Source organism: Rissa tridactyla, chromosome 8 (assembly GCF_028500815.1).
Source record: "Rissa tridactyla isolate bRisTri1 chromosome 8, bRisTri1.patW.cur.20221130, whole genome shotgun sequence".
Lineage (NCBI taxonomy): Eukaryota > Metazoa > Chordata > Aves > Charadriiformes > Laridae > Rissa > Rissa tridactyla.
In genome coordinates, this window is record NC_071473.1 from 7,917,641 (window position 1) to 7,944,443 (window position 26,803).

Genomic DNA, 26,803 nt, shown 5'->3' on the forward strand with positions numbered 1-26,803 from the left:
TGAGTGCCCAGGTCCGCCCTGCGCTGCTGGGTCCTCCCCCGCTTAGGTGCAGTTGTCCCTGCAGGACGGTGGCGTTGATGGTGTGGGGGTCAATCCTCTGACCAACTGGCTGGCACTGGGGGCCCTCACTCAACCACTGCCTTGGTGTGGCCCCTTCCAAGGAGAAGCAGAAACCTACCTGTGGGGTCATTTGTTCACTAATGTAGGAAATAAGGGAAACGCCATTGTTGTTCCCCTCTGACAAGGTGGGAGGTCAAAGCCCCCCAAAGCTCGTGTGGTGCCAGGAGGGATGTCCCCTCCCTTCTCTGTCCCCCCACCGCATCTCCCCCAGGCTGTCTTGCCCTGGCTGGCTGCTGTCAGGAGGGGACACCGGGTGGTGACAGCCTGGGGGGTGACAGGACACCGGGTGGTGATGGGCCCAGGGCTGTTGGGCCACCACAGGCCCAGGGGCTGATAGGAGGTGGTGCTGGGTGGTGAAGGCCCCAGGGGTGACAGGAGGGACACCACAGCCTAGGGGCTGGCAGGACACCAGGTGGTGACAGGCCGGGGGGGTGGCAGGAGGGATACCACACAGCTGGGGGTGTGACAGGACACCAAGCAGTGACAGCCTGGGGGGTGACAGGAGGGATACCAGGGGGTGACAGGCCAGAGGGGTGACAGGACATCAGGCGGTGATGGGCCCAGGGCTGTTGCGAGAGCCACCACAGGCCCAGGAGCCAACACCAAGCGACACTGGGTGGTGAAGGCCCACGTGGTGACAGGAGGGACACCACAGGCCCAGGGGTGGCAGGAAACCGGGGAGTGACAGGCTGGGGGGGTGGCAGCAGGGACACGGTGCAGTGACAGGGCGGGGGGGTGGCAGCAGGGACACGGTGCGGTGACAGGCTGGGGGGGGGTGGCAGCAGGGTGACGCGGCCCGGTAACGTCTCACCCCTAGGGGCCGCCCGCCGCGAGGACGGAGAAGGCGGGGCCACCCCGCCCACCTGACGCGGGCCTTTTGTCGTACTGCTCTGGGTCACGTGAGGTGCGCGGTGTGCGCGCGCCGTCTGCCGTTGCGCCTGCGCACTGGGGCGCTCGCGGCGGCCCGTGCGGTTGGCGGCCGGGAAACCCCTCGGCGCAGGCTGAGGCAGGGGCGCCCGAGTCGCCATAGCCAGCGGTGGGGCTGCGGAGCGCTGCCTGCGGGAGAGGGAGCGGAGACCGAGCCGGGGCCGCGGGGAGGGGGCCTCTCCCCGTCGTCCGTCCGTCCGCCCGTCCGCCCGCCCGGGCTGCGAGGAGGAGCCGGGCGGGCGCCGCCACCGCGGCCCAGTTCGATCGCTGAGGGCCGCGGGCCGGAGTCTTGTCGCGGGGGCGGGGGCCGGGGCCTCGCAGCGCCGCCGCGATGGAGTCCTGAGGCCTCTGCCAGCTGAGTCTGCCTCAGGCCGCGGGGCCTGGCCATGGCGGAGCGCCGCGGCCTCTGAGCGCCGCCGGTCCGCTCGAGCTCAGCCCGCGCTGCCTGCCCCGGCCCCCTCGTTGGGCCCTTCCCCGCGCCGCCGCCGGCCCTAACCGGCAGGGAGGCCGCGGCGCCGTCCGCCGCGGTAGCCGCCGTTTCGGAGCAGACACCGCCTGACGCCGACCATGTCGTGCGTCCATTACAAGTTCTCCTCTAAGCTGAACTATGATACGGTCACCTTCGACGGCCTCCACATCTCCCTCTGCGACCTCAAGCGCCAGATCATGGGCCGCGAGAAACTGAAGGCGGCCGACTGCGACCTGCAGATCACCAACGCCCAGACCAAAGAAGGTGCGTGGAGGGCGGTGGGCGCGGGGCCTCGGGGACCGCCCGGCTGGCGGCGTCGCACAGGCCGCCCCGCCGCGGCCTGCTCTTTGTGGCTCGTCCCCACGTAGCGTGAGTCAGCCCGGGGCCCGTCCCGCCGGCGTGCGGGGGAACCGGGAGGGCAGGCGGCGCCGAGTGGGAAGGGAGAATACGATTCGGCCGCCATCGGTAGCTGTGACTTGTGTTGAGGGCCTCACAGAGCTGATTTTTTGTAGTTGCTGTTCTGACAACTACCTTCAGATCTGTGTTTTGGACGCGGAGCTAGGCGTAGAAGAGTACGTGGTTGATGTGCGACATGCAGTGCTTACCAAAGTTTGGGTTTCCTGGAATTCTTCTACGTAAAATGTTAAGGAAATGTGGGAGGATATCTTATAATAACAAACTTGCCAGATTTCTTTGAAATGTGGTGGAGAAAGCTGAAAGTGATAGAACAGGTGGCTAATTTGAAGGTGGTTTTGGTGACTTAATTTTGTCTTCGATTTGTTTTACCCGCTTCATTGGAAAACTGGTTTTGTGCCCATTGCAGAAATTGCTCAGTAGCAACATTTTGGATCAAGAGTGTATCTGTGAGTTGTAATTTATGCAGATCCTTTAAAGCCATTTTGCACGTGAGCTTTCTCTGTATCGGAATTGTACTTTGGAATTTGTTGTTAATGTAACTTCTACCCGAAACACATTGTCGTTCAGATGCTATTGAGCATCACTTTGTCATTCGTTTCTAACCTTTCTTTTTTTTTTTCCTGGTACTATGTGCTAACCATTTCAGGGCAATACTGCAGTTTTATGGCAGAACATTTGTAGTGAATATATGTAAGAAATGTTCTTAAACAAGTCATAATTTCTTTTAAATCTAATAAGTGGTGCTTGATTCTCAGGGATGATAATAGTTTTGTATTAGTATGATATTTTAGTTTGATAATGTGCTATCTTTAAGTTTGAATGTGATTAAAGACTTTGGATGTGACTTTCAGAAACAAAAAGAATTGTAAAGTGTTTTCATTCCTTAATTATTTATTTCCTGTGGTTCTGTGACACTCTTACAACAGTCTTTTCTTTAAAATGTGTATTAGTGGTTCTTGTTTCATGTATTAAAACTTAAACAGAATAATACGTACACAGTAGTAATGCTAACTTCAACCTTACCCTTTAAAGTAGTTGGACCCAAAGCTCACTATCTACGGGTATTTAAACTATTTTCAGGAGGATGTCTGTGAAGAGACTTATTGGTACAGTGGTAGGTGTCCTAGGGATGCCATTGGCCTGCGTGACATATATAGGTAGGGAAGTCTTGAATTTTTCTAGTAGTATCGAATAAAATTATCAAAAGCTTTTGAAAAATATTTCATTTGCTTTAAGGGCTTTGCTGCAGCAGGGTCTCTGAATTTTTGTCTTCAGCTTCACAAATGCTAGCAGGCTGAATAGCCAACTGGCTGATGTCACTACTGTAATAGTTAGGTATGTGTAAAACAAAGCCTTAAAACCAGAATCTTGTATTGAAATAAACTGTGATGGAACCCATTTATTATCACGAGGGGAAAAAAAAAATGCTTTGAAATAGAACAAACGTGGATTGTATTGTAGCAGGTGAGGAACAGAAGGCAAAGTTTCTTGAAGAAAAAAATGATGCTCATAAATATATTACCCCGTAAAGTGTTACTCTAACATACATAATACAGGTTTTACAAAGTGTGTTGCTTTGTTTTCGTACATAATCAGAATCCAGTGAAGAAAAGGTATTTGCTTTGCTAAGTTACGTTAAATGTGGTGTTCCCTAAAGGTGAAGTTAAAGAAGGAATATCTTTCGTTCTTCAAAGAGCATCACTCTTGTTTAACAGGGACAGGATCCTCCTCTAGGTAGATAGGGTTGCATTTTGACCTTTGTAAGATGAGTATAAAATTTTAAATTATGTATTTGTGACACGGATGCTTACGAAAGTTTTCATAAGGGTGCTTTCCATGTGAAAACACAAAAGTCCCCCAGTGGTTTTCAGAACAAAGCTAGAGAATACATTTCAGTGCAATATATATGTATGCAAAATTTTCGGTTTATATAAATCTGAATTTCTTGTTTTATTAATCAGATGTAGATGCCTAAACTCACCTTCAGAAGATAAAGGAAAAAAGTAGACCAGGATATTCTGCCTAAATGGCATGTTTGGAATTCTTACATGTGGACATAAAGTAGTGTTTTTTTATGACTTTGTGCAGGAGTCTTGACTGAAAGTTAAAATGATCTTGGAAAGAACAAAGTGAAACTTGAGTGAAGATGGCCTACTTGCTCAGATTTTTCAGAGTATTCTGACCTTTTACTGTTCGGTAACTGTTAATTTTCATAATGAAAATCTAGTAATAGAAGCAGTGCTAATATAAGCTAAAAGTAAACAGGATTTTAAATATCAGTGGGGAAAAAAATGGTATGATGGACTGTTTTTAAGATGCTGGGATGGTTGGGACCTATTTTTAAAGGGAAGGGCATGTCCTCTTCTATGCTTACTATAGAGGCATGTTCTAGAAAGGCAGAATTCCCTTCAAAAAGCCTATACTTGAGAATGATGCATTTAAACTTGCCTTCTTTAATTTGATCTGAATTTCTTGACCTGTCCTTTGTAACAGATGTTCTCACAATATTGTGGAAGAACTGCAAACTCCAGAACTGAGGTTTCTTAAGTGCTCTTTCCTGCCCTGTAACGTTCTGACTCAAAACACTTGGAAAATGTGCTATTCTACTTATCAGGCAAAAGACAAAAAAATACAAAATGTGACTCTGAACTGGTTGAATAGTTCTAAGGAAGAATGTTGCTTTTATAAGGCTGTCTCTTGAACTCGGAACTTGCTTGAGTTCAGTGTTGCAGCATGCACCTGACAGTTTTAGTAATGCCACGATGTGACGTCTTCAAAACAAACTCATGCTAACTCAATGAAATCATTTGGCCTCACAGCTCATGTCTCTACTGGAATGTCCTCCACACTGCAAACTTAGCGTTTTAGATAAGACATTTAAGCAACTTTTAAACCTTGCCCTTCACAGTACCATTTTGTGTTGTGGTGCTAGTATGGGGGATTATTGTGATTATACTTCAGAGTGCAATTAGCTCTTGGGCTGCTGTGCAGCATTATTTTGTAGAGCTTTCAGAAAGGAGATGGAGTTCCTTGGTGGAGTTGAGGGTAAGCCATGTACGCATTCAAAAACTGTTACGTTATAGTGGAGCTCATGCACCGCCTTTCTGGGCGTCAGCTGCTTTGGGTCACGCCAGCAGGTTTGGGACCTCTCAGGGGTGTGCTGTCAGCTAGTTAATGTCGCTTGGCCAGATGCTTGGGGCAGGCTCCGTTTGGTTCATTAACACGTTGTCTCCAGCATTGCTTTTGCTTTCCCAGTCACAGGCTGAAATGGCAGGCAGTGGCAATAAGACATTAAGGCATCGGGCAGTCTGTATAATCAGATTAATGAGTGAAAGCATGTTAGATTTTATTAACTCATCCTTTCCAAGCAATATAGGTGCTCTTTTGGAGCACAGTACTGTATAGTAATAATGCAAATGAACGTTCCATGAACCATTTGGCCTACTGAACTAGCTAATTCAAGAAATTGTGATGTACCAGTCATAGATGAGCTCACTGATACCAGTTTTGGTGGAAGCTCAAAATCCAGAATTAGTAGTCCAGTCTGTTAATCAGGATGTTTTGAGGCAGTGCTTTCAGTACCGGCTACATAGATGGTTTGTTTGTCACAAAGTGTGCAAGTGGTGTTGATTAGAACAGAGTTAAAAAAAAAAAATCACAATGAGAAAGCATATTTTTAAGCGCTAGGGAGAAAATGTGTTCTTCGAGTTAGCCTGTTTTCTGGTAGAGACAGTCTGGCATGTTCGTAGTCGTTTTCACGTCTTACTCTGCAAATCCTTCCCCCGGTAGCATAATAGCTGTTTTGTAAGGCATCTAAGCCTAATAAAGGCCTTTATTTGTCATTTCACATATAGGCTTGCCTTCTGATGAATTTTGTTTTGATGAGCTGCTGTACTTTATCTTGGCGAAAATACTTTTCTCGCAAAACTCGGAGAGATGCTTTTGCAATGCTGCCAAATTCAAAATGGTGGATTAAAGCAGGCTGTAAAATAAAGAAGGAACTTTTTTCAGTAACTAGCTTATAGCATACATATGACACGAATTATTAAAACTAGGAGATTTTCAGAATTATACATTAATTTAAAAATGGTGGTTTTAAATTGTGCATTAAATGCAAAGCAGTATAAACTTTAGAGCATAACCTGAGCTGTTTGTACTTTTTTTGTATGAAGAAGGTTGTGGACACTAATGCAATTGTTGATTTAAGATTTCTAAATCACTATGAGGCAGCAGTCAGAGTAGCTATGGTTTAATTTGTCTGTCTCCATTCATTTCTTGAAGTACTTCTTTCCCTTGAGTCTTTCCAGCATACTGTTTTCTTGTAGACTAGATAGCAAGTTTTAGGCCGTTATGTCGCTTCTGCTCTTGAATTTAATACAACACCCAAATCTTGGTTTGCTTTTGCAAGCTTTTTGTGTTAATTGAATCCTTATTTTTAATCACAGGTCAGATTGACAAAAGCCCATTAGACACTTACTGGCCATCGCTGGCAGTAAAACAAGTTGTGTGCTGTAATGGAGTAGGAATCAACAATGTTGTTACCTCCAGCTTTGTTGAACGTTTCTGTTGGAACTCTGCTTGGTCAAGTGTGAAAAGTAGCCTTGTTGGGCATGGTGTCACTGCTCGCTTTGCAGATGTTGACTCACATGGTGAGGCAGAGTGACACTGCTTTACAGTCCTGGTAGTTGCCAAGTCTCTGCTAGGGAATGTTGCTGCCTGTGGGGAACAGTTCCAGCTTGGAGGTTGGTTTAGTCTGAGAGCTGTTAGACTAAGCTGGCATCTGCTAATCAAGCAAACAAAAATTTCCAGGGATTTCAGGAATAGCGCTCCAGCTTTAGTCCTTTCCTTTTTTTTTTTTTTAAAGTTAACTTTTTCGTCTACATTGTTTGACTTCACCTTTAATAAAACTTTGTCACCAAAATGAATTCAATTAATTAAGGTGAGGGGAAAATGACAGTATTAAAGCCAACTGGTATCAAGTCCCTTCACAGAACTAACTCAGAAATGTACTATGCTATATGTAAACACTCTTCCACAAATTCTTTGACATGGTGACCAAGCTAGTGGAATACTTTAAGTACCAAATCCAAATATGGCTGTGATGTGTCCTATACAAATGAAGCCTTGAATTCACCAAGCTATTGACGCTCTTCAGTTGATCCATTCAAATGTGTACTGATTGACTTTTAAGGTGAATTCATTTTTATATCAGTCTGTTATTAGGTGTCTGGAGCTCTCTTCACTGTGCACTTAATAAGTGGCCTGAAAACAAGCATGTATCTGTATATGTGTACCTGCAAGGATAGGCTATTCAGAAGGCAGATGTTAGTGCTTCTTTTCTAATAGTGAATTGTCACAAAATACTAAAAGGGGACTTTGCATCATACACCTGTTGTTCATGTTCAAATTGACCTTGCAGGCTTGCGTAATTAGTGAATAAATGCATTGTTGCTGCCCTCATACATACAGTCTTTCTAGGAGAGGTGCTGCCCTTGTAATGTTCTGCAGAACTACCACAATCCTCAGTTTGGCACAAGCATATCAAACTCCTGCCGCTTTGTGGAGACATTGATGCTTATCCTCTATCTCTGAAATCTCGATCCAGTGATTTGTCATCTGGACCAGAAAGAATATTCTGTATAAGCAGGTAGAAACAGCTGGTTTGAGCTTCTAGAACTGCAGCTGGCGTGATTTCCCAGTTGTTTGTCTTGGTCTCAGTACTGCTTGAGGTCCTTCTCCATCTGAAAGTCCCAGTGCCGGCCTTTCTTGACAGGTGGCCGTGTAATGGTTAGATTTTCCTTTTGAGGAGAGCTCTAGGGGTTGGTTTCAGGATATGACTTCTGTAAAAGCTTCTGTTTTCGTTATCAGTAGTCCCTTCTCTTCCAATTTTAAACTATGCTGAAGTCCAGAGGAAGCTTCAGTTTGGTTCTATAGGGGTGAAGGTCAGGAATTAGTTTCAGTTAAATGATTTCTCAGTTTTCTGAAAAAGCATTCTGTCATTTGGAAATAGAAGTAAAATTTTCATTTCATTGTTGAAATGGTGCCTTCTGGTGCCTGGAAAAATGGAGAAACTGTGAAATACTCATATTTTGTTTGTCATCATTGGGCAAAACCACCCTGATAGAGCCTGACTAGATATACAGCGTCTCTGATTTTCAGACTATTGTTCTGATTGGGTCTGCAAAGGTAAGGGCTTTTAATATTTAAAACTGTAGGCAGATTACAGGGGATGGCTGCTGATAGTGCTTTAAAATATTTAGTCATATCCAGCTTGCATAAGTACAATATAAAATCCATTCTCATGGAGAGATCTTTGCATTTTAAGCTTACTCAGTCAAAGTATCTCAGGTAGTTGTTCTGGGTTTTTTTTTGTTGGGCCTTATGTAAAAGGTCAGAATGCTTTCCTCCTTTTTGAAAGACTAACATGATGTAAGGCAAGGCAAAAAGCATAGGTAGCTTCAGTCACACACAGTTATCTAAAGGCTTTTAAAGGCTGTCTTCATAAGTAATTTCGTTTGGGTCTCTGCTGTGCAAAATGTGACTGGAAAGAATTCATGTCCCTTTGGTTAATTCAAACTAGACGATTAGCTTGAGAGGGGAGATACCACTGTTTGAGCCAATTCTGCATTACTTGTGAAAGCAAGCTCAAAAAAAACCCCAGAACTTCTGTGATCCAAATTCTAGAAGTGCCAGTTTCGTTTCCATTTAAATGTAAAGCACTGAGCAGCTGAGAAGTGTGGTTGTTGAGGGATTAAGCTCCAAGAAATAGACAGAGGTGTCAGACGCTTCTGTGTTCTGTCAGTCTTGAGCACTAGCAGTATAGGTGAATCGGTTTTAGTTGTAGTTAACAGCTATGAAATCAATGGCTCAGAGTTTTCGTGCTTTAGCTAAGTTGTTTTGTTGCAGGGCAAGCTAGTCAGAATCTGGTCTGTGAATGTGAGACTTTGCTGTGATTTGGTTTTTTTCCAAAGGTCTATTGGTTTTGTAGCCTAAAGAAGCAAAAACAACTTAATAGATCAGGAAAGAATCTCATGTATTAGCAGACTCTCCTTTACTGACCTTTGAGGTTGTTTTACTGTTGGCATTGAAAGTATTTTAAAAAAAGAAAAAGATTTTGCTGCTTGTGTTTGATTATCAAACCTGAAGATTTCTTGAAATGTACTGTTCGTGTGTTGAGATGATAAAAGCACTGTGTTGCATATAAAATATTGCTTTTATATCTGTAAAGGGATTCTCTGAAGTGCTATGTAATTACATATTAATATACATTTTTACAAATTGATTAATGTTGTTTTCTGTATCTGTGTTGTTTTCAGAATACACAGATGATAATGCCCTGATTCCGAAGAACTCATCGGTAATTGTTAGAAGAATCCCTATTGGAGGAGTTAAAGCTACCAGCAAAACGTATGTTATGTAAGTATCTGTAAAGCATTGTATTCTTTGTGAGGGATTTCAGCGTGTTAACTTTTTTTAAATTTTTATTAATTTACAGAGGCATTCAGGTTTTGTCTGTCTTGTTAAAGCTGCTGTTAGTTTTTGTGGTAATGGGGTAGATTTTACTGTGTCTGTCCCAAAGTAGACTTAGATTTTTAGGCCTGCTGGGACATGAGGTTCAAACTCCAACAGTGGTAGCTTTTAAGTTGATTCTATTGTGTTTGTTCTTGGGGTTAAGTTTTCTGAGGCCCACGTTGTAGATCTAGTTTCCTCTACGTGGAGAGATTCCTTATTATATGTGTTTGCTTTTATAGTAGAAACAGATATGCATTGTTGTGTAAACTAATAATTTGTTCTCAGAAGGGTCTGATTCTCAGTGCTTGACTATTTCTTGCATTTTTGAGTGGGTGGGATATGGCAGGTATGCGTAAGCCTCAAAGCTGGGGTTTTTGCATACTAGCTGTAGAGAAAAAACCAAGGGTTGCCAGCTGGTGAACCATGCAAACAAGAATTTTCATTCATAAGTGATTTCTATCGATTTCCTGAAGACAATGTCCATTTCAGACAAGAAAAAAAGAACAATATCCTTAAGTGTATTGCCTTTTGTGCGAGTATGATGAAGGAATAGTTAATCCTTTCCAAACTTGAAACTGAGTAAGCAGTTTAGCAAATTACCAAATGTTACTAGTTACCTTTCTAAGTCTGTTTTTACCCTAAGCTGGTATCTGTGCTCCAGGTTTTAATTCTGTATTCCTAAGATTTATGGAGGACAGAGAATCGGATGTATTGATTAAAATTACAGATATTCAAATGTAGTAGTCCTGACTACAGGATTATTGCTGTCACTTACGTATTCATACAGTCGAGTTCTATACCAGCTACAGTAGCATTGTTTGAATGGTCATGTTTTCCAGCCTTCTTAAAGATACGCCTCTCCACCACAATTAGTAGATATTATTAGCATGTGGTTTTGCCATGTCTTTCTTGTGTTGATTCTCAATAAATAAAGCATACCGATGAGTTACAGTGTGTCTTGAACAAACAGTACAGCAGCATCCTGGTACCCATGAAGCATTTGCAAGCAAAAAAACCCTGAATTTATGTATCTCTGTGTGTAAACTTTGGGCATATTACTGCAGTAGTTGTTGCAGTGTTTTCAGGCACTCCATAGTAATTCTGGACACAGCAGTGTTGTGCTTATAAACATGGCCTTGTTTTGGGGGTTAATTTCAATATGTATGCCTAGTGCTGTTTTGTCAGTGCATCCTCTATTTCTGCTTGGATGGCACCCTCTTCTGGTATCGCTGCCCTAAAAAGAGAGTGTAGATGCTGCTAGCATCAAAGATATAAATACCTGTATGCAGGGATAAGGAAAGATTGGCACTGCTGTTCTGACGTTGAAAATTAACCAGGCAGATTAGTTTTCTGTTCCTTCAGTTGGAAACATTGCAGAAACAACTGGTAGAGTGATTAATGTTTGGGAATTATGAATGTAGGCGGTAACGGTGGAGAGGCCTTCAAAAATGCATTACTGGCCTTGTAGTATGTTCTTCAAGGCAGATGTATGAAGAAACCGTTGTGTGGTAGTCTAAAGTGCTTCCTTGTACTTCCTTATCTTGAGGAGGTACGTGGCTGTTAATTGCGAGCCTGGTTGTGTTCTAGTAGTGTCAGGAAGCACGAGCCTTTCTTGTTATACATAAATTCCACAGCAGCCTTTGAATTGCCTCTGCTCATGGGACACTTTGGATGATGTATGAATTGTTTGTTAAGCATATCAATGGTTGCATGTCTGATTCACAATGAGTAGCATGCACATACAGGTGAATGAGTATGTGGAATCTCAACAAATTTTCAAATGTGATAAATATTTCCTAAAATACTGTAGCATTTTCAAGATTATCTTAAATCAAATTCTGGCAATTAAGACCTTTTTTTTTGTCACAGGACTCCTAAATCGCACAAAATCCTAGAAACTGCTTTCAGGTGACATTTCTACTACTATTTTTAGTCAATATAGCATATGTAACACATTTAGTATTTTGGCACTTTCATGGCTAAATACAGTAGATATCTGAACACAGTGCTTGGGCTTCCACAAAGAAACACTGTTCTGAAGACTACACTGCTGACTCCTTTGTCAGAGAACTGATTTTTTTTCACTCAAGTTAACCTGCACTTCGAAGTGTCTAGACTATCACTGTTCTTTCTGAGAAATTAAAGTACTGTATCTGGTACCTATTTGTAAGACTAGGGGTATACAGATTGGCTAAAGCTGCCTTCATATTTATGTGGTTGATTATTTAAGAACACAGAACTGTAATACAGACTTAATGTTTTTGATACTTACATAGCAGAGAAAAAATACCTGAGGACTTCCTCTTGCACTGTTGTGTTCTATATCTGTAAGTCTTAAAATAATTTGTGACAAAGTAGAAATGTGATTTTGGGGTTTTTTTTAGTTGCACTGAATATACCAAGAGAGAACAGTTTATGTATACGAATAAATTTCCCCATTCACTAGACTATCAGAACGTAATGCTTTGGTGTTCAGGTTTTATAACGTGTTTTTGCTGCTTTATGTTGAGTACAAGTGCTTTATTTTAAATTCTGATCGCTTTTATTTCTTCTTCTAGAAGTCGAACTGAGCCAGTGAGTGGAACATCAAAAGCAGTATGTAAAAACACAATCTCACACTTTTTTCTACACACTGCACTTAATTCTAAACAATGTAGCTTTTTATTAATTTTCCAAACATTAATTTAATATATTTTCTAGTAAAACATAGTAAATGTTGTAAATACAATGTATTTGATTCAGCATAGTAAAAACTGAGTAATGCCATCATTTGCACAGTTCTAATGTGAATATTGGTATTTGTGCCTAGTAATGCATTGTATTTCATATTGAATATGCTAGAATATTTCCTGTATGACTTTGTGTTGTACAGATAATGTATGATCATTTTCAGATCATGTAGGTTCAAGGTTTTCTCAATTGAACATGGTGCCATGTTCTACATCTGTCTGTCTATAGCTAGTGATATGTATGTTTGTATAGGTTGTTGTGTGCTTTTTGTTTCTTGCAATAAAAATTGTTTGGAGTGTATTTTTTGCCATTTTCACATTGTATCACTTAGCTTTTGTTTTTAAATACCTTTTTTGCCTAATGGTTTTTGAAAATGTTATCAAAAACCACTGAGAAACCATTATTGTTAAACTCGGTACTGTTTCTTGCTTTCGACTTGGGGGTTCAAACAACTACCAAAACCAACATATCCCATATGTTTTGAGGACAGTTCTGTGCCGCTAAATGATTCCTTTTCATGTCCTTAAATACTTGGGCATTTGTTCCTAAAGCTGTATAATTGAAGTGATATTGTTTGGGCCCCTCTGAGTGCATAAATGTCTTTAATAGATTGCCATGAATTCAAATATCGTTGCTACACAAAGTGGTATTCTAAAGTTCTGCATTTGATCCTTCCACTTTATCTGATGAAGCAGTTTAGTTTAATAGTTTGTCTGCAAATGAAAATATCTAAAACCCAGTGTACGAATTTTGGCACAAGGTTAGAGCCTGGTGCATTTGTGGGTAGAATTCCTGTCATTTTTCTTAACTTCTGCCTGCAGTAGATTTTTGCATCTGGGTGACTTCAGAGTTGGATGCTGCTTTGATTTCCCAAAGGTTAAGCCTTTCTTTAGTATACCACCACTTTGAATTTACATTTGGAAAAGGGGCAGCATTTTTCTTCAGGTTTGAAAACACTGTCTTTCTGCCGCTAGAATATACATAAGTAACACAAGGAAATTCTTGACCGGTGATAGTCTAGCTCTTGATTTGCCGCTTGGGTCAAATAATATGTGTAACTATGCATTTCGAAGTAGTCCTTATAGTATAAAAATTACTATTTGGTGTTTTTTATTTTTCATCTTTATTTTAAGTATAACTGCTTTTTCTTCACTAGAATGGTGTGAGGCATTACACTAACCCTGGATCATTGGATCTGATCATTGATAAGCTGTTAGGATAACTTAATTTAGAAATTCATGAACTCTGGGTCTGTGTTCTGTGAAGAATACAGCCTCTGATTCTTGTGGAATGGTACACAATCAACTTAAAATTGAAAACTTTTTGTGTGTAGGTCTAAAAACACTAAGCCTAAATCTGCATCCATAATTATATTGCTGATTGATTTGAATTCCTTTTTTGAACATGAATGCCTCCCATTGTGAGTTTGAGTTAGTTTAACTGGCCCAGTGACCCTAGTAGTTAATGTAATGCATTTATGTAAACCACATTTATAGTACTTGATCTAATTCAGATGGGTTTTTATTTCTTGAAAACAGTTATTTTTCTTTTTGTTTACTAGCATGTGTATAAACACAAATCACATGTTTCATAAATAAAGTTAACATTCTTTTAGCCTCGTGTGTTCCCTGGCATGTCTGTATTACATTCCTAAGTAGCATCTTACCATAAGCTAACATAGATATCTCAAAAAAGAGAGGGGGGAGAAAAAAAGGAAAAATCCTGGAGTGGGAGGGGGAGACTTAGTGTTGGTTAGAACTAATTGAAGTAACTGAAAGGCAAAGCAAAATCATTCCCCTTTTGCTCTGACTGTACCTGATTTGGGTTGTGGGTAGCCATAGGAAGGGTGGAAGCCTTGCGTCTCTCTTTACAAGTCCTCTCTCTTATCTCTCACTGTAAAAGCACTGCAGTTTCAGGCACTTCTAGTGTTGGACATGCAACTAGCTTTATTCTTAAAGCTAACTCAGATCTTGTCCTAAAGTGTGGGAGGGTTGTTTGTGGTTGTTATTTTTGTTTTGGTTTGGTTTTTTACATATACATATTTCTGTATGTATTTCAAAGCAGAACCTGTATCTTAGTGTGGAAGGAGTAAATCACTGGAAAGCTTCCCAATTAACTGTTGAACAGTAAAGCAGCAAAATTAAAAGTAGTTAAGATTTTTTTAAAATGATGCACAAAAGCTTATACTTCGAGTATTTCTTCATTGCCTTGCTGTTATGTTACACTTCCAAATTTATGCTACTGTCTTACTGTTACTACGGCCAAATCAAGAAAGTGGATACTTTTTGGTTTAGTATTACTATTTCAGTAACTGCAAGGATCTCTTGTTGGTATTTGTCCTTAGAGGCTGCAGAAATGTAGAGTGTTGTGCCCATTGTTTTAGCTCTGTCAAGCACAACTGTGGTCCTTCCTGGATGAATTTTTAGTTTAGCCAAGCTGTTGGGTTTTAGGAAACCACTTCAATAGCACTCCAGCAGTGAGATTAGCCTTTTCCTCCTGTTTTCTGTCATCTTCCTTTATGATAATTTCTGTTTAGTCTTCTGTTTGAAATGGGAGTTAATACATTGACTGTCGATTCTGGAGTTTGGGGTTTTTTTGGGTTTTGGATTTTTTCTTCCCCCAATTCTTCTGCGGTATTGTCTTAGGGTTGTATACAAGTTTCATGGAGATGTTTCTACTTAACTGATTTGAGGGACTGACAGGAAATACTTCAGTAGAAATTTGAAGGGGAAAAAAAATAGACACAAGAATGTAGGATCATTGGAAGATGGCCGTTGGGCAAGCGTACTAAATAGTACATTAATTATCTATTTGCTGCTTTTGATAACTGTTTAGTAGAAAGGAGTGCTGTCACCTCATTTAAGAAATCAGACTGTTGCCTGCAGGCCATATAATAACTGCTTCCTAAAAAAAATACGAGAGCTAATTAATAGTTTATTAACTGTTATGTTTCAGTTACTGGTCAATACTAGACAGTTTAACAGCAGACTCCGGCAGAGAGCTTTCCTAATTTCGTGTTTGCTTCTGAAAAACCACAAAACGATAGTGGTTGTGCCTGCCTTGATAGAACATAGGCCTGTTTTTCCACATGTAAAAAAGAGTGGCATATGGAGCATGACACTTCAAAATACTTGATCAGACTTCCGTTTTAACATTACTAGGTACAAAATGTTCTGAAAAGAAGGAAAGTTGAATCTTTCTGGTAAGACTTGCAGTGGAAAGAAGGTCTCTTTTTCCAGATCTGGGTGTTCCCTCTCCAAAGGCACACTTTCAAGAACTTTTTAGTTAGCAATACAGTAAATGTTGTATGTGCCTTCCTGAACATATAGAGAAGGAATGATTAACTGGAGTGAGGAATCATCTCCTGCATGTAGGTATTTTTTCCCTAGAGTCTGCTAAAACTACTCCCTTGAATTCTGCTGCTACATTAGGTAATAAAGGACAAAAGCTTTTTCCAAGGAAGGATTTTAATCTCTCTTTTGATAAATTCAGTGACCTCTTTAGGAGAGCTGTTAAGTTTACATTGTGAAATTTTATTGTAAATTTTTGAGCAAATTAAGACATAATAAGCGTGATTCAAGTGTCTTTCTGATAATGTTTTACTAGTGTAAGCTTAATTGTTGCTTGTGGCTTAATATAATTCAATATACTAGAAAAGGAACAAGATAAGAGTTACCCTTTTTACTTGTGGAAAAACTACTTCAGTATTAGTTTGCAATAAACACTGCAGTCCGACACTAGCGAGTGACCTGGGGACTTCATTCCTGCAAACCGGTCCAGTAGGTAGCTGGGAGAGAGGAGTGTGGTTGCAATGGAGAAAAAAATTATAGGTTTGTGCTCTGAATCCATGTTTTCGTCATCAAGACTATGCTTTACACTTCCTTCCTTTGTTTGTTTACTATGGAGTTGCTATTAAAAATTGCTTTTGGTCTGATAGCAAGGAAAATATTAAATCCTCACACTTCCCAAACTAATTTGGATAGTATGGCCTGTGGTCTAAGAAGAAAATCAACAAGAAATCAGTTTTCTCAATTTTTATAGGCTATTCTGTCATGATAAACACCTTTAAGTAATTTAAGCAGGGTTGTGTTTTTTTTCTAGGCAAAGTAGTGAGTTACTTTTATGGCTGATGTTTTAGACTGGTTTTTTTATTTGGGTTTTGCGGGGTATGATGTGTTTGGCATTTTTAAACTTACTGACAAGGCGGGCAGAGTTCATGTGTCAGGGATGATATGCCTGTGCCTTTTTCTGACGTGCAGCTACTGTGTTCATAAAAGCGTGACCGTGCGCATTTACAAATGATGAGACATTAACTGATTAATTTGCAAACTACACTGAAAATAAGTTTCCTGTAGTGATGCTTCCTTTTCAGATAAATATATTTTTCTTTAAATCCTTTTTAGCTGAAACTTGAGAGCTTCCATATCCCTTTGACTTTTAAGCAGTTGTGAGCATTTGACAAGAGTCCCCCTCTCAGATATTCTGGAGCAATAAGTTGATCTCGGGCGGGTTTGGTTATTTTCAGTTTCTTCTCATTAACCACCTAGGCACTCTCTTAAGCTATCGTAGATTTGGACTTTGTTTTAGGTAAATAAAAATTACACTAGGTTGCAAATTACTCTTTCATTGACGGTTAGGGGATGTAGTGTAGACTTTCAGACTAGAGTAGAGGTTAACTATTGCTATGTTTTGACTGTAGAACTTGAATATGTGTTTAATTTTTTGTGAACAGATTGATGACTCTTCTGCATCTATTTCTCTGGCCCAGCTTACTAAGGTATATATATATTCTTGTCAAATACTTAAAAAAAAAAAAAGTGTTTGCTTCGTATTTTTAAATTTATACTGTGATCTATAGCTGGATAACTGTTGTAATATGAACAAAACCTTAAAATAACTTTTAATAATTTAAAGTATTTATTTTAACTTTAAAATGTGTGTATATTTTGATACTATCCTGTAAAGAGTAGTTCCCAGTTTGGGAAGATAGAAGGGGAGTACCTTATCAGCCTCAGCATAATGTTGCAGTATTACTCATCTTCAAGACACAAAGAAGAAGCACTTCAGAAGCTGTTTACCGTTTTTCATACGTTTCGTTAATTTTGCGTTGGAAACTTAACACAATTTTACAGAAGAATTTAATTGGCTGTAAGTTATGGACATTCCAGGGGGGGTTGCAACAGCCAAAGTAGAAGCGTTTTTGTAACATGGACAATTGCATGGCTATTTTTGAATTTCTAGTCGTTATAGTTACAGATCCATTCTTTGAATGCTGCACTACTTCATAAATTGTAGTATATATACAGTGGACAACATGATCTAATTTGTTTGAACGCAGACTGTGTAAATTGTGTAAATGTACCTAATTGTTTATAGGAATATACCAATGTGTATGTGTGGCATACTAGCAGATGTGACCTTCTGGAACTGTTGTAATGCCATGTTTTGCTCTGGAACTGCTTGCATTTTTTTGCTCAACAATGTGTAACTTTGTCTGGGAAAGCACTAGTGATTGCACTTTGTGAGAAGGTGTAGTGCTAGCCAATTAAATTACTAGTCTTTAAAGTTACAAAGATTAGAGAAGGCAGGGCCTAATGCAGAGTAGCTAGTTCTTTCTTCTGGAAATAAAGGCTGGAGTTCTTTTCCGAGAAAGAGAAATCTCTTCCTACTGGTAACTTCTTCCCTCTCTCACTGCCGAAATTAAATTGTCTAATTTTGGGGGTGTGGAAAATAATAGTTTGGAAGGTAGCCACCAAAAGAAATTGATCTCCATTAGTGCTGTCCCTAAACGTGTCCTTGGTTCTGTAAACTCATGTGAAGTTTTACTCTAAAATGTGAAAAGCTGTCCAAGGTGGTGTGCACATTTGAGCTTTCAAGAAAATTTATTTCAGAAAAATACAGGAACATAACATAAAGCAGCTCAAAACTGTTACTTCTCTAACCTCTTTAGTGCAGACTGGCTTAGCATGGAGGCAATGTGTTAACAGTTTTCTGGTTTATTATTACTATGTATTAAATGCCATATTTGAATTTTGGTCTATTCCTACTAATGTTTTGTGGGTTTTGGATGTGTTTTGTAAACCGTTTGGGTTCAAACAAATTAGTCAAGTATCTGTAAAGTTTTCTGTAAATGTTAATGGAAATGATTTCATAGCTGTTGATCTGGATTATGTTACTGTTGAGAAAAAACTGTGTATATGAAACAACCATTTAATAAAATGTTGAAACTAGTTGGTTGCTTTTGTGAATGAATGCATATAAAAACAAAAACATGAGTGGTTGATCTGAATGATAGGTGCTTGAAGGTCCAGATCATTTACAGTCACTCCCTTAGACCCTGCTTGTATCTGGACTAGTGTGTAATTAAAACATTTTAACAAATACTGCTTAAAAAATCAGCTGGCTTTAATAATTTGAAGATCTAGTTTGCATAAGGTTTATATTACAATTTGTATATTAAAAGGACACAAGTCAACTTTAAAAAAAAAAAAAAGCATGTTTTGGTTACTGTAATATGAAGAACGTAGTAGGGTGCAGCATGCACTTTGCACTGCCTGCAGCACGATGGTAAAATTTTTAGTGAAAAGAATCTTTTGTCTTGCAGAGGGATTATAAAAAGCTCGATTCCTTTTAATGCTTCCGTGTCAGAAGCTGAATTTCAGCAAGCAAGAACAGCTTCCCCAACTATTAAGTTGTGTGTCCTTTTAATGCTGCAAAATGTAAATAACCATACTTGCGTACATATTTCTCAATTAATTGTACAGTGGATATCTTTTCCTTCAAATAGTCTGGAGCTTAAAAATCAGTTTAAAAATACCGGCTAGTATATTTTTTGCTACACGTAGCTTCAGTCCGCTTTGAAGAAAATTGGATTGGTTACACAAGTCTTTATGTAAGGTACAAACAGAGCCTAAGGTTTTGAGTGCCCAAGAATGCTCTTTTCAAGTAGGTTAACAGGCACATAAACATCATGTAATGGCGTAAGGACTCCCCAGAACATCTTCAGGACAAATATATTTTATATAATCAGCTGTTTTCATGCAACCTCAGCTAGCGTTGTGCTGCTCTTTACAGGATTGGATGAGTGGTGTTGTCTTTGGCTGTGTGGGCTTAAATGTGTTTCTAATGTGTGTGTCAAATAATTACCTGTTAAACAGACTGCCAATCTGGCTGAAGCCAATGCTTCCGAAGAAGATAAAATAAAAGCTATGATGACACAGTCTGGCCATGAATATGATCCAATCAAGTAAGTGTTGATAGTGTTAAATCTGTTCTTTGAAGATTATGAAGAAATTTGTAGAGATGTTTGTTTTAACAAGAGACACACATGCATACCTTTTTCTTTTTTTCCCCCAAAACTTCTAGTTACATGAAGAAACCCTTGGGTCCACCTCCACCGTCATACACGTGCTTTCGTTGTGGAAAACCTGGCCACTATATAAAGAATTGCCCAACAAATGGGGTAAGATTACGGGGGCCTTCTGGTATTGCTTAGTTTTTAATATTTTTTTTTTACCTTGTCAGTTACCTATAGATCTTTCTCTGTGAACTTTCATGTATCTTTTGATATATTTCAATATTGGAAATTTTTCTCTTTTTAACTCTCTTTGATGACAGTTCACAATTTTTAGCATTTCGTATAAAAAGATGATGTTTCTGTTGGCCCCATCTATTGAATATTTGCATGTTTTAATTTCACAAGTCTCAAGGTTGAGTATTTTTACTATTTAACATTAGTCACTGAATGTATATGCATGAGGTATGAATTCAACCTTCGTATATAGATGGTGAATGTAAGTTTCTCCAGTGAGTGATTCAGAGCATTGAATTAAGCTCTTGCTCTGAATTGAGCTTTGGAGAAGGAGCGAGTTTGTGTCTTGTCTCTGAATGGATGGTGAGCTAAGGGATATTTCACCCTTAGGGAATCTGAAGTGAAGGTAAAGAATGTCTGTTGGGTTCGAAACACTGCTCAAGCCTTTGGAACATCCTGGCTATATTTATTTGGGGAAATAAGTATTTTAGTCGAGCAACCCAAGCAGCCCTTACACTAGGTAGAAGGAGGGGATTAAAGGCTTTTGCTGCTTAAAATAATCATTGAAATCTCATTTTAAGTGTGGGTTTTAAAATGAGATATGTCTGCATTTCTTCTCTTTAACAGGACAAAAATTTTGAGTCTGTTCCCAGAATTAAAAAGAGCACGGGAATTCCAAGGAGTTTCATGATGGAGGTGAAAGATCCCAATACAAAGGGTGCTATGCTGACAAACACTGGAAAATATGCCATACCAACTATTGATGCGTAAGTATGGAATTAATTGGACTGACCAAAAAGTGAACAAGGGAAACCACGTGTAAATGCCTGAGTAGCAATGCGACAAAGTTGACCAGTGTCTGTAATTACAAGAGAGGAAGCATCATCATTGTATCTCAACCTTAAAAATCTGTGATGCTTTCTGATGTTAAAATAGGGTGGTCCTGTTGTTCATACCCCTGAAAATTGGTTAAACTTGTGGTATGCTACGAATCTGTATTTCTGCAAGACATTTCAGTAGTGTTTGTAGTGGGAGTCATTATCTTTGAAAGCTCATTTTGCTTCTGTTTTATGTTTCAAAGGCTTCTTGCAAAATTTAACAAATAGCTGTTGGACTGAAATTTTTTATCACATCTCATGCGAAACAGACTGTATTTTTCCTGTTGCAATAGACTAAGAAAGTACTACTGTGTGCTGAGAACAGTGGCTGTTTTAAAATGCACTTCGTAGCACTTCTGGTTTTCTGTCATGGATCTTCTTTTGTAGAAGCTGTAACATAGGCTTCTTTAATTTATAAAATGTAGTTACTAGCTTCATCCTGAGCCTGCAATTTACATTAACCCTCTGGCAAAGGAGAGATGGTGTTCATTTCACCTGGTTTCTAGTTGTCAAAAATATATTTTTCTGGTCTGAGCTAATTTCTTAGTTGATCCAATGAATGTGAGAGTTCTGCAGAAGGAAGGTTGTTCTCCCCTCCCTCTTCTACTGTTGTGCCTATAGAAAAGTAGTTTAAATGCCGATGTTTTAGAAGGCTAATGTGAAGTGAGAAGAATTCCATCTATTATCTTCCTTTGATAAAATCCAAAGCTTGGAGAAGTTTTCCTTTGCCCACCTTTAACTTTTTTTTCTTTTTTCTTCCCCACCCGGCCTCCAGGGAAGCTTATGCTATAGGAAAGAAGGAAAAGCCTCCCTTTTTACCAGAGGACCCGTCCTCCTCCTCAGAAGAAGATGATCCTATTCCAGATGAGTTGTTATGTCTCATTTGTAAAGATATAATGACTGACGCGGTTGTTATTCCCTGCTGTGGAAACAGTTATTGTGACGAATGTAAGTGTTAGTCCCATGTTTGTTAATTCAAAACGCCAAATTAGCAGTTCTATTTAATACTTGACTGTACCTTGAATAGGAAAGGACTCTTCTTATATAAAGAAAAAAAAAGCAGAAAGCTTTTTTCCCTTCTTGCAAATTGAGTTAAATCCTCTTTACGTGCAGAAGGATGAGGAACAGAAAAATGATAATTGCGCAGGTGATTACAGTATTAGACATTTGAACGCATTTAGTTTGTCCACAGCCCTTTCTCTCATACAAAATTACATATCCAGCTGTGGTGACCTACTGTGGTCTGCGACAAATGGATAGTTAGGCATTTCATCCACATTTCTCTCCACAGGAGAGTTGGTTAAAACATTCAGAACTCAAACTGGCTTATGGTTTTTTTTTTTTTTTTGAAATGTGTTTTATTCATTAACCTTGAGGCTGTGACTTCTCACTGCACTAGATAGTGGAAAAAAGACTAGTTGAAATATCAAGACACAGTCTACTACACATCTTCAAATGTTACAATAGCGAAATATCAAAACTGTGTGGTTATTTGCTGCATACTAGAAATTTTTTACACTATTGAACGTTTATAGCTTCATGCTCTCAATTCAAGACCATATTCACCCATTAATCATATACATGTTTTTATAATTGATTAGAACCCCCAAAATTTCCTTAGTTTGGCTAAAAGCTGTTTCGATTATTCTAATTATTCACAGGTATTAGAACAGCATTACTGGAATCGGAGGAACATACGTGCCCAACATGTCATCAAACAGATGTTTCTCCTGATGCTTTAATTGCCAATAAGTTCCTACGCCAGGTAACTTGGTTACTTTTACGTAAACTGTTTTAAGAAAAGTCTATTTGTAAAAAGTGGAAAGGGAAGAAAATATTTACATCTCCTTAAGCAAGGCTAAATTAAATAAGGCTAAATTTCCTTTTCAAATACGTTATCTATTGTTACAGATACAGAAGCTTACAACTCTTCAGAGACAATCTGGCAAATTCAGTTCACACTTCTGTTTAACGTGATTGCTCGCATTCGCATTCGGTGTTAACACCGAAGTACTTTAAATACCGATACTCTTGAGTTACCAATCATTAATATAAGTGTTTAATGTGATGTGTTCATACATTTGTATGTTGATTTATTTTAGGATTAATAGCATTTACAAGAATGCACAAGTAATTTTACTCTGTGGAGGCTTTTGTTTGTATATCGACTGAAGTTTCATATTACCTTTCTGTAAACACCTAGGCTGTGAACAACTTCAAAAATGAAACTGGCTACACAAAAAGGCTCCGTAAGCAGATTCAGCAGCAGCAACAGCAGCAGCAGCAGCCGCCACCGCCACCACCACCTCCACCACCCCTAATGAGACAAACAATAACACGCAACCTTCAGCCTCTGCTCCGGCCACCCATTTCCAGACAGCAGGATCCACTAATGATACCATTAGCTTCTCTGGCTTCTCGTTCTGCTTTGTCATCGTTGGGCCCTGGTCAGTCATCTGTGGCAGCTGGGCTGCCAGTAAATCCGTCTTCTGTTGTTGTCTCTGATCTTCCTCCAGCAGTGTCCCTATCCCTCCGTGGTGAAAAGCCAGATGGACCTTTTCGGTAAGTAAATCTGTAGATCAACATGAATATAAAAGACACCAAAATGCTTAAGTTAGATTCTTCTTCTTAAGCTTCTCAGCTAACAATTTATATATCGTTAGTGGCAGTTCCAGATAATTGTGGAGGTCCTGAGTTTTGTGTTTACTTTGAATGAGGACTCTTTGATAAGTTGCAAGTGTGCCTCATGCAAGAATTTTCTCAGAAGTGTTTCTTGTTTGGTTCCCTTATCAGTCATTCAGTACAGGTTTACCCTGAATGAGGAAGGGTTTTTTTTTTCCCCAGGAGCCCTTTGATTTTAAGTGGCTAGTAATTCCTGAAGTAACCACTTAGTTATGTCAAACCTTCAAAATTGTTTAGGGCTTATATCCTTTCAGCTTTATGCGTTGAATGCGAGTAGCCGCTCTGTCCAGCAGCCTGTCAGGCTTAGATGTACTGTTGAATACAAAGGATCACAATTCAAAAGAACCTCTAGGGCAGCCTCTGAACTAGCACATAAACGTTTCCTAATAGAATTTCAGTTCTTGGGTCTTCCAAAACTGAGATTCAGTGTGGGGGCTATATATACTCTAATCCTCTCATGTGCAGCTAGCTTAATAAAATATTTTTCCAGTGAGCTTTCTCTTTAAATGCCACTAGTCCAAGCAGACTTCTCGTCAGTGCTTCATTTGGAATTGGCCAACTTCACATTTGTAAATTTGGTGAAGATTATTTTTCAATTTTTCTTTCCATTTACAGTAGTCAACGTTTTCTCACCTTGGGCTTTATATTTCAAGTAACACTTCAAAACGTTGTTTGAGTAATAAAAGTTTGGGGTTTTTTTATAGTGATGCTGATACTGTTTTACCTCCCGCTGCTCTCGTGACTGCCGCTGAACTTTCTAAATCTTCCCCTCTGTCAATCAGCAGTTTGTTGGAAGAGAAGGTAAGTTTCATTTCAGAATAATGCAATGATTCTTGTATTTTAGTAGAGATTATTTTCTAACTGTTTGCATTTATTCACAAGGGCTATCAGGTTCCTGTACTAAGACAACCAGCGTTACCAAGTCTTCTGGGCCCCCAAGGACAATCAATACCCACAACTGGTAAGTAACTATAACTTAAGAATTTCTTTTGAAAAATTATCTTCGGATAAACTGAATGGGTGTTTTTTCTTTTTCCTCTCCCCACTTCAAAAGGTCATCCAATGAGAGCCAGTACAATTCGCTCAGCAGGTGGCAGACCAGGCTGGGAGCTGTAAGTATTCTACAGAAATTCAATATATTACTACTTGTAACCTGTTAAATTAGGCCGTAACACATAACTTATACAACAGCTGATTTATAATGAAGTAAGTATGTACAGATAGTTTTGGAGAATACAAGTGGTAATTAATTTTTAAATGTCTTAATTTGAATTAGCTTTAACAAAGGGGATCTGTGCTTGCAGTAAGATTATTTAAAATAAAACTCTGGTACATGATTGAAAGGAGGACTCTGAAAAATGAACACTTTATGAGGAAACCATAATTACATGTAAAAATTAAATATAATGAAAAGATCAGATGGAAAGCCACCCTTTTGATTACTGGCAGAATAGGGCTGAAGAAACTGAAGAAATTGGTTTCACAATACAAATCAGCCTCCAACATTCTTTCCTTAACCAACTTAGTTGATACTGATTGAATAAATTACTGGAAAAGTCAAGGCTGTTATTTTATGACAATTTTGAATTTCTTCAGTGTAGTCATTTCAAACAGCCAAGCTGCTTTCTCTCAGTTGGAGAGAGAGAAGTCTGTTTTATCTGTTATTGCAGCATCACATTAGCCCTCATTTTGGTATATATTTGTAACAGATAGATTGTAAAGGTGCATTGTGTTTATAAAATCTTACAGATAAATCAAAACAAAACCCAGGATCAATCCCACAGATTATCTAAAATCTTAAATTCAGTAAGCAAGAAGATAACAGTTTGGGCACCTGAACAGGCTAAACAACATAGGAGTTGTGTGGGGGAGAAGTTAAAAGACATTTGGGAGAAGATTAGTTAATATCCGTGCAGTACTTTGAAGATCAGAAGTGTCAAGTATCAAGGAGTGGCAGAGAAGCGGGGGGCACGTGGGAGACGGGAGTCTGTTTTAAGCACGGGCAGTCTCCATCCACAGTTGCAAAGCTGAGTGTAAGGGGAGAAGGCTGAGGGAACTGCTGCGGGTGAGGATGTGGAAGGCAAATATGAGAATCAAGAAATGAGTGTAGTCTCATGTGAACAGAAAGCAGGGAGAAAAATGCTTAAGTTGAGAACAAAAAGTGCTCGCCACCATGCTCAAGCTTCGTTCACTTTCTTCTTTAAAATCAGGGCAGAGCGTAACAAAGTGACATGTGTTTTTGGGTTTCTTTTGAAGTGCAAATCGAGGACGCCCTCATGGTGACCGTGCCCAAAGGACTCAGGCCCCATCACTACCAGCATCAACACCAGTCTTTGTGCCTGTGCCTCCACCGCCCTTGTATCCTCCACCACCCCATGCACTTCCTCTTCCGCCGGGGGTACCGCCACCACAGTTTCCTCCTCAGTTCCCACCTGGTCAGCCTCCATCTGCTGGGTACTCTGTCCCCCCTCCAGGATATCCCCCAGCTCCTGCAAATATGTCATCAGCTTGGGTACCAACAGCAGTACCAACGGCTCATTCAAATGCCATCCCAACGACACAAGCACCTCCCTTATCTAGGGAGGAGTTTTACAGAGAACAACGGAGACTTAAAGAGGAGTAAGTATTTGGCTTAATGAAGTTGCGTTGTTTTTCATTTTTTGTATTTCGATAGCATATCGGACTGCAGTTACACTAAAGTGCATCTGGCATAAGCAAAAATGACATAGTGTTTTTTCCAATATACTTTTTCGCTACAGATGGTAAACATGCAAAACTAAAACAAGACAAATGTAATTCTAAAACTTTCCCTAAAACTTTTAGGAATTCTAAACTGTTTTTGCTTAAATAGGATGTTCACCTTTTGCATTTGCATGCAGTATACATTTCTCATATTGGCCATGTTTTGTTTCTTGATGTCTTTTTGTAATAAAGGTCAAACTATAATTGTAATAAAGGTCAAACTTATTTTAACAGGGAAAAGAAAAAGTCCAAACTTGATGAGTTTACAAATGATTTTGCTAAGGAATTGATGGAATATAAAAAGATTCAAAAGGAGCGTAGGCGTTCGTTTTCCAGGTAACTGCTTTACATGTCCGTAATGGAGAAGCAGATTGTCTAGAAGAATCAGGAGGAGTTCCACTCCACCTCTCTTATCGTTAGATGGATTGGATGATTCAAGGCATTAGCAGGGATAGGAGTTTTATATGTAGGTTACTAGTTAAAATATGGCGGAGATTAGTTGACTGATAGTTATAATTTGGCAGCAGTTGTTAAGGAACGTGTGTGTCTTACTAAAGCTTCTCTGTAATGACATCCTTCACCTCCTGACAGCTGTGAGGAGGCTAGAAACTGAATAGGTGTAGTTGCTGGATTTTCTGCCATCTCACTATTCTGATTGGAACCATTACCTCCAAAGCACTTTGGAGGAGATACGTGAGAGAAATTGCCTTCATTTCCTCTTTTGTTTATCTCATATGAGTGCCCGGAGAGATTTTAACCTGGACTGCAAACTGATGGCTTTTGCTAGTATTTTGT

General features: G+C 39.6%; 1 protein-coding gene across 16 annotated transcripts in view; it reads left to right on the plus strand.

The window, feature by feature from the left end:
* The first annotated feature begins 1,044 nt into the window (after positions 1 to 1,044).
* The window catches only part of RBBP6 (RB binding protein 6, ubiquitin ligase), a 31,585-nt gene continuing 5,826 nt past the window's right edge, over positions 1,045 to 26,803 (plus strand). The window contains exons 1-16 of one of the 16 annotated variants that reach the window (XM_054210626.1): positions 1,045 to 1,780; positions 9,250 to 9,349; positions 11,315 to 11,353; positions 12,004 to 12,040; positions 16,908 to 16,952; positions 19,333 to 19,421; positions 19,541 to 19,637; positions 20,334 to 20,473; positions 21,360 to 21,532; positions 22,246 to 22,349; positions 22,788 to 23,146; positions 23,953 to 24,067; positions 24,149 to 24,227; positions 24,321 to 24,378; positions 25,523 to 25,885; positions 26,243 to 26,344. In XM_054210626.1, coding sequence (XP_054066601.1) covers positions 1,615 to 1,780; positions 9,250 to 9,349; positions 11,315 to 11,353; positions 12,004 to 12,040; positions 16,908 to 16,952; positions 19,333 to 19,421; positions 19,541 to 19,637; positions 20,334 to 20,473; positions 21,360 to 21,532; positions 22,246 to 22,349; positions 22,788 to 23,146; positions 23,953 to 24,067; positions 24,149 to 24,227; positions 24,321 to 24,378; positions 25,523 to 25,885; positions 26,243 to 26,344 — 2,066 coding nt within the window. In that variant the 5' untranslated portion in view covers positions 1,045 to 1,614. Of the gene's footprint in view, positions 1,781 to 9,247; positions 9,350 to 11,314; positions 11,354 to 12,003; positions 12,041 to 16,907; positions 16,953 to 19,332; positions 19,422 to 19,540; positions 19,638 to 20,333; positions 20,474 to 21,359; positions 21,533 to 22,245; positions 22,350 to 22,787; positions 23,147 to 23,952; positions 24,068 to 24,148; positions 24,228 to 24,320; positions 24,379 to 25,522; positions 25,886 to 26,242; positions 26,345 to 26,803 lie in introns of those variants that run through there. The other 15 variants (XM_054210627.1, XM_054210637.1, XM_054210630.1 and 12 more) reach the window with 15 other exon arrangements.